This window comes from Tripterygium wilfordii, chromosome 15 (assembly GCF_013401445.1).
Source record: "Tripterygium wilfordii isolate XIE 37 chromosome 15, ASM1340144v1, whole genome shotgun sequence".
In the NCBI taxonomy this organism is placed as follows: Eukaryota; Viridiplantae; Streptophyta; class Magnoliopsida; order Celastrales; family Celastraceae; genus Tripterygium; species Tripterygium wilfordii.
Window position 1 is genome coordinate 9,872,315 of NC_052246.1, and position 8,258 is coordinate 9,880,572.

Below are 8,258 nucleotides of genomic sequence, written 5' to 3' on the forward strand. Positions count from 1 at the left end.
TGGATTGTAGGCGATAATTAATGAATAGATACGTATATGAAAGAAAGTCATACCTAGGGATGTGAGCCTGTCACATCCGCAAATATCGACTATAGACTAGATTGATAAGAACTGCTTTACAGGAGGGATAGTCCATGAAATGACGCTCGTACGAGCCAGCGCCATTACCATGTTGGCGCCTACACACGGTCGCCAATACATATAGATGTCTCGAAATCTAGTAGGGTAAACATAGTAGAGTAAACAGACTATAATACTCCTGCAAATAAGTTTCAGAAATCGTCACAGTCCTAGTGTCAGACAACTGTCATGTTGCTTAGTAATAATGTAAAGATCACATATGGGCCTCAAGTGGGCTTCGAGCTGGGCCTGACTACAACGGTTAGGTCTATGGACTAGGATAATCCAATACTCAGTTCAACCTGTTTTGTCGTCATATAATAAATGGGCTATACCATTTTTGGCACCTACACTTGGGTTTTCCAAGCTTATACGTGAAATGTTTTTTTTTTTTGTTTTCTGAGAAGTATGTTAGGGATTTGATGACAAGAATGCAATTCAAGGTCAGTGTTAAGTGAATTGCATTATTGTCTTGATTAAGTTAGTTTTGTGTTATGTCTGTTTTAGTCTTTTGTTTTAAGGGTAGTCTTGTAATTTTCTTTATTATATGTAGTTGTGGTTTTAATGTATTATCTTGTTTTTAGTTCTCGATATCTTTCAAACGAAGGAACCCTAATGAACAAAGTTGCTACTAATCTGATGTCCATTTGAAGTCTTTCTTCGCAGGTTTACTTGAGATCTCATTCTAATAGTGATATCGGAGTAGTATACGACTTTGGCTCGAAAAAATCCTAAAATATTTCCATAAGTTAAACAATGACATAATAAACACATTTTGAAAATTCAGAGTGACTGAAGGAGATATACACTCTTGAGTATCGAAGCCTGGTTTATTTGTAAGAGTGAGATTCTTTGAAGGTCCATAGTTCATGTGTTTATGAAGCAGAAAGTGTACTAACAGAACAATTGCTGGAACAACTAAAATTAGAGCTAGTAATCCATAAGAAGTACTTCTTATTTGTGATTCCAATATCATAATGATACAACTTATAATACGGTGAAGGGATGGTATAATTATAGGCATTATATGATGGCAATGATCGACGTAGGAGATTGAAGTTGATTTCTATGGCGTTCAATTGGCTCTCAGAAGGAAGAAGCCTCCCAGTCTCGGGTATTGTATGAACAAACATTGCATTGTATGAACAATTGCATGGTTGATTAGGATCACAACCTAATTAATTAGAAGCAACAATTCCGCAACACAACATAAACAAAACATGAGAGATGCCTATTCGAAAATACCAATGGATGTATGTTGTTAATGCCTGTGCAGTCCAAAGCTACTGTGTCAAAAATATTATGTTGGCTCCAGTTTGTGGACAATTTTTTGTTTATGTTTTTTTTTTTGGATACATATTTCTATAATTTATAATATTTTGGATTACACCTTGTGGTAATCTATGAAAATAAATGGACAATAGAGGTAGAGATCCAAGGTTTGTCTTTGCATTACGCTACAGTTACCATGAGTTACGGGGCCCTGCAGTAGATGTTCTACTGCAGGGCCTACATTAAGGCCATTAGAGGCCTTAATAATTTTTAAAAAATTATCAAAAAATTATAAATGTAAAGTATTTAGTGTATAAATTAAGATCATGTTTTTTTTTTCAAGGTAAAAAAAGTAAATTCATTGAGAAATGATAACAAATTAAATAAGAGTTTGATCCAAAGGTAGAAAATGTTTCACATTTGCATCAATCTTTTGTCAACCAACTTCATTTTTTTTTCCCCTAAAAACTTACATCATGATGATCTAAACAATAAAAACATTACATTTATTATTTTTAGATATTTTTTTAAAAACAATTGATGGCTCAAATGAGCCTACTGCAGTCCCTGCAGTAGATTTTCTACTGCAGGGACCCCCATTTGCAGTTACCATTGTTTCCAAACCCCTACAAATTCATTAAATTAAAAATAAAATGTAATAAAAGCGACAAAATATCAAACAAGACCAAGTCTTGAGACCGTATGGGCTCATGGGCTATGCTAGCATCAACTAAAGGCCATATAATTGGATTTAATTGGGCCTTACTGAAGGAAACAAGGCCTTTGCTGGACTACATTTCTTCTCCCAGTCTCCGTTGACAAATTCGACTTCCATCACAAAATAAAACTTGAAGAACTGGAAATGACAATAGAGTGAGTTTGAATTGTTCGAATCCAAACGAAGCAAATCTCTCATTAAATTATGGTTTTCGTTGGTACTTTTTTCACATGATTCTCCCAAAAAGTACTCTCTAAGCAACAGTTTTCTTCCATGCACAGCAAATTCTCTGTAGATCGAAACCCGTCAGAGTGACCAACAAATTGTAAGTTCGTCTGCACTTGTTTCACTCTTGCGCGTTGATTTCTGTATTTGAATTCCATTCCCGTATTAGCTTGTTTTCTCCTCTTGTTCCGAGCTGCGAGGATTCAGGGATTGATTGACCAACATTGTCTCTGATGTTGTGATTAATCGATCATTTCTTTTAAGCTTCCTGTGTTTGATTCCTGACACTAATTGCGAATTTCATGATCCCGTCGCTATGTTTTCTCTGAATCTACTTGTGGGTATGCCTGATTTCTAAATTTTTAGTCCGTAAGCTGGATTGGTGCTATCATGAACAATAATCCATTTGGGTCAAATAGTCAAAAGTCCTTCAGTGCCTACCCAAGAGACTTTGATTTAGAATCTGGAAGCTTTAGAAGACCCAGAAAGGCCAAAGGTTCACCATTTCACCCCTTCAGAATGCTCAAAACTATCGGTAATCGCCTTCGCTATTATAGCAAATTGCATCCTTGTCTTGTGTTCTTCCTTTGCTTGTCATTTGGAGTCACGTTTATCATAATTGTGTCATTCTTCGAAAGCCATTACGGAACCATGGATGATAATCAAAACTTTGATTTGGGGTCAGAGAATAATCCATTTAAAAAGCTTAGGAACCTTGTAATGGTTGCTGGCCATTCGGTGTATACTAGCCGTAGTTGTCAGAAAGTTGATAAGGAGGATTCCTGGTTGGGTGCATCTAAATACACACAACTTTTACTAGGTACACACAACACTGATTTCAATGTATTGCACACATAATTCGGAATTCTATGAATAAGAGACAGAGAAGAGGAGATGAGAGAGAGAGGCCAGTACTTTCTGCTTTGGTCATTGCCTTACATGGATGTGATGTGTCCCCCTCTCTCTTTATATACACACACATATATATCAAAACCCCATTAAACCTCTCTCTCTCACTGAAAACGTATCACACATATATTCATTCACGCGCATGCCTCTTTTTCCCTAGATTTTCCTTTGTTTATTTTTTTGTACATTTTTTTTATTATTTAGGTAATTTGAGGCAGATATTATAATTAATTAGATTTAGTTTGAATTAAATGGTCATGCAAAGTCCTTGATATTAATATTTAAAAATTTTCTTGAGTCATCATCAACAAAAATATGTTACTGTAAGTAGCAAACAAATGACAAGCTCTATATTTAGTATATTATATTCAACCTACCTACCATGACCAAGCAACAAGGTAACAAAGACTCTCAAATCCAGTGAATATGACGCATAAACATGAAAAAGACACATTTATTTTCTCATTCAACGCATGAAAAATAATGTGTAAAAACTAAATCACCAGTTGATAATAATTATAATTATAATGATAATAAGAAAGATAAGTATAGGGCTGCTGTAATGATTTTCAAACATATATGTCAAACACTTTCAACATGTAGTGAAAATTTCATAATCTCATATATTCCAATATCTAATATATATCAAAATACTATAATTTGGCCATGAACAACTTAAAGCATAAATCTGGCAACAAAGAAAGAATGTATGACACTGTATTATTATACATGTTGGCGGAAGATAGAGGAGGTCAAGTGAGGAAGGGGGTGTCACTAAAAGAAAATAGTAGGGGTGTTCATTTGGTTTATAAGACCGAGAGAAATAAAATGATCAAGAAAAAAAATAAAAGAAAATAAAACATACATGAAGATGTCTCCCCACTTTCACTTTAACAATAATCAATTTTAATTTAATGTATATAATGTTTGGATATTTATATAATATATATTAATATTTTTAGGTTTTTCGATTATAACCATATTTTTAGGTTTTTCGATTAGTCTCATAAACGTTTGTAATTCATTCATTTAGTTTTTTAATAAAATTCCTTGAGGTTTCCTCAATTGTTCTTGGAGAATTCTAAGATCTTGATTTCGTCGTGAACGAATTCAAGTGTTCTGATTCTGCGTTTGCGTCACAAATTGATTGTGTTGTGACTATGATGGCAAATTGAAAGTGTTGTTTGTTTTCTTGCTAGTTCAACGGGTTAGAGAAAGATTTTAAGAGATCAGGGCCAGGTTGGGTGTTCAAAAACCCTACCCAACCTGGCCCGTTGCCATCCCTATTAGTAAACCACAATCGATAAGTCCATAACTCCATAAGTCTATTAAAGTTATGATCAGTAAAATCGATAAGATTATAAAATTAGTAAGATGGTAAAATCAATAAGACCATATGGTAAGATCGATAGATCTTATCAATTTTGGGATTTTACATTTATTCGAATCGTTTTGGTTACCTAAGATCATACGATCTTACGATTAAAATCAGGATTTTGATAGCGGTTAAATAGTGTAAAATATATTTTGTTTATATTATTAATAGGTAAAAGTTATAATTACCTTAATTTAATATTAAAATAGTAATTTAATATTTAAAGTTTTTTAAGAATTGAGAGTGCAAGTTATTACAGTAGGAGAAGAAGGGGGACTTCTTGGGGTTGTGTTATCCGTACGGTTCTTAGACCAAGCTTTTTCTTTTTATTGGTAATCGGTAATAGAATGGAACAAAGTCGATGGTGATGTAATCATCAAACTGTTTGTACAGTGCTTTGCGCTGACCAAGGATCTAGGGACCCTATGCAATCAATCAGTCAGACCATAGACAGATAGACTTGTGTGCATTTAGCAAAAAAACCTGTGTATTTAGCAATTACCTTCCTGGTTTTTGGAGTCCTACCAGAATCATCCAGGTCAGGCTGCTACTTTTGTGACTCATATACAGGAAGGGATTGAGACTGCATCAAAAGATGATGGGGCACTGCTTCTGTTTAGCGGTGGTGAGACTCGAAAAGATGCCGGTCCACGTAGTGAGGCACAGAGTTATTGGACTGTTGCTGAATCTAGAGGATGGTTTGGTGAGTCTTGTGTGCTTTTCTTGCCTTTTAATTTATTTTGGCCTGCAATTATTTGAGTTGCCATCTCATATTTCTTATTGCTTGAATTATATTTTGTCAATTTTCTGTTCCCCACAAGGGAAGCATGGTGAAGAAAGAAGTGGATTATTGCTTGTAGCTGGAGTTTTCTTCATATATCCTTTTTCTTCTTCTTTTGATATGAGTCTTGGAGAGCTTCCTTGTAAAAAGAATTGCACTTTTTAGTTGTGGACTATATGGGGATTATCAATTAGTTTTACCACTTTTCCTTAGTTGTAAGACCAACTCTTCTACAACTAAAAATGCTCTCACCACGGGCATCTACTTGTTTGGAGAGAGAATTATATGGGAGTATAAGCTGTAAGAAATGGTTAAAGTTTCAGATGAAATATAAAATACTGTAAGTCACCAGAATTTAGTACTCCTTTCACTGACTAGAAGCGTGTATTAGATGCAATTGAACCTCTTGTGTATTTTGTGGTTTTCTGTCCCATCATTTGATAACCTTGAAACTTGATATCTTGTTTGTAGGCATCAGGAATGCTATATAAACTACTTAAAAGCTCATGACTCAACTTTCGTATTTCGAAATTTTTAGCTTGAGGGATTTATATCATCTATTCAATCTCAGTGAGAAATTAGGTTGGGGAATTTTGTAAGGCTTGTTTTCCAAAGATGTTGCTCTAGATAGATCTGCATAGATATTCTGAGAGTCCACGGAAGGTTGAAGCCTTTTTTTTGCTAGAACTTATTTAGGCCACTGTTCTGGGTATCCTGTGTGTAGATGACGGTGCAATTTCAAATGCTTATTAACATCTGCTATTTTCTTTTCAATGCCATATTGGCATATTGCCATACCTATTGTGACTTGCTTTGTTTTGTAAGATTTGCACAGAGGTTTTCTGCTTTGAGGTGAAAAACAAAATTTTGCTCATAATGGCAGAAATGCTAGTTAGTTTGTAGTGCTTGAAACATTTTTCTCTCTGTATCTACTGCTTGTGAGTGCAAGTACGTTTGGCCTATGGCTAAATGTTTTGTTAGGGTTGATGAATCCTTAAGAAACTCCTGGGTTACTAGCAAATAAATTGTATAGAACCGAATTCGCCCTTGGAAATTATTTTTATCCTTCTTGGTTTAGAAAACTATCTATTTACCTTTTTCAAAAAAAAATTGATATTGAGTATGGTGGAAATGAAATTTACAGAACCCTAAAAACCCTTCTTGCGGATTCATTGTTTGATGTGAAGTATTTAGAAGCACCCACTTAACATTTTTGTCGTTGTTGGAAAAGTACTTTGTTTCTTAACTTCCCCCTGAATCCTGATAAAAATACAAGCTTGACTAAAAAATGTGGTGGTAAAGTCAACTGTAGCTTGCTTGAATAAAAAAGAAATTTACGAAATTTAGCTGCATCATGATGAGTATAAATAGTTCACAATATTAATCTGCATCTTCAAAGAGGTATTTTGAAGTGAAAGACCACCTAATTCATCTTTTAATTCAGCTTACAGATTTTTCGATTAAGCATGTACGAAACCTTTTGAAAACTATTTCAGGGACGTTTGGTGGTTGCACTTAAGGTTACAAATTGCTAAAGAAATGACCTTAGGTGGAAAAGGAAATCTTATGGCATTAATTTTACCCTATGATCAATTGTGTGTTTGTAGACATTATTTCCTGTACGGTGGTTTGAGCCATCTAATCAGTGATTCTTTTTTTCATTATTTGAGATGTCAGGCAAGGAAGAAAGCGTGAGATGGAGGGCATTGACGGAAGAGCATGCCAGAGATAGCTTTGAGAATCTCCTGTTTAGCGTTTGTCGGTTCCGAGAGGTCACTGGCGCATATCCTCAAAATATAACTGTATGCTTCTTGTTGCCACTGCTATTTGTTTCTGTTCAGCGATCTGCCTTTAATGGAAGAAGAAATATGGGAGACAAAAAGACACACTAGAGAGAGAGATTTGCTTTTTATTTGTTTCTTTCCTTTCATCCTTTCCATATGGGGTCAATTTTTAGGTAGATAGGGTGTTGAACTCTTTTTTTAACATTTTTGCGTTTCTGAATTAGGTTGTAAGCTACGATTTCAAGGAAGAGAGATTTGCACATCTGCATCGCCTTGCAATCAGATTCCCAGAGTCAAGGTTCTTATACTCTGGCACCCCTGCCTCATCAACTTCCAGAGAAGCAGGTTTGAAAGGTGAGGCATTGGTTAGAGCCCAATTCCAAGAAGATCCTTACGGGTGTAAAGGTTCACTAAAGCAGAAAAAACTACGACGTGATCCTTTTCATCGCACAATCCCTTACCCTAGTGGCTGTCCTGAAATTCAAGGTTTGTTCAGATATTGTGAGTCAGTTACTTATCCAGGCTCCCTACCTTGGGCTGAGTAGAAATATACATGCTAAGCTGTTTTTCTTAATCCAAGACAAGTGATAAAGCCACCTAAAAGGCTCAAACTGTCAGAAACATATCCTTATATTTTTGAAACACCATATTCAAAAATTAGAAATGAAATTCCTATTTACTGCTTTTCTGCTTTGTTGAGATGGTTACCGGATAATAGGATGATAGTTTGATTGGTTTATCGACATGTTGGTTGGAAGATCTTCATATCTGATCATTTGATAGTGTTCCTTCAAAAGTCGAAGCTATGAAAACTGGCTGTGACTCGAGTTTCTTGCCTGCTGTATTAACATTGTAACGTGCGCTAACAAAAGCATTCTTGGTTGATCTTTTGCATATTGCAGTGATTTGGTTAATCATGCCGCCATTCATTCTTCACGTGTTCTTCATATAATTATATATATATGCTTAGTGATTTTGTTAATTTTCCTTCTAAACCTTTTGGGATAAAGTAACCCGACTCGAATCACAAAGGGGGTGTTCAAGTGGGAAGCCGATTTTTAATAGGTGGCGACA

General features: G+C 35.1%; 1 protein-coding gene across 1 annotated transcript; it reads left to right on the forward strand.

Annotated features, from left to right (window-relative positions):
* The first annotated feature begins 2,221 nt into the window (after positions 1-2,221).
* LOC120016334 (uncharacterized protein C57A10.07-like) lies at positions 2,222-8,034 on the forward strand. The gene is made up of 5 exons (XM_038869060.1): positions 2,222-2,265; positions 2,392-3,120; positions 5,129-5,322; positions 7,078-7,202; positions 7,409-8,034. The coding sequence occupies exons 2-5, from the start codon at positions 2,726-2,728 to the stop codon at positions 7,727-7,729; spliced, it is 1,035 nt and encodes a 344-aa protein (XP_038724988.1). The 5' UTR covers positions 2,222-2,265; positions 2,392-2,725; the 3' UTR covers positions 7,730-8,034.
* Positions 8,035-8,258: the final 224 nt, after the last annotated feature.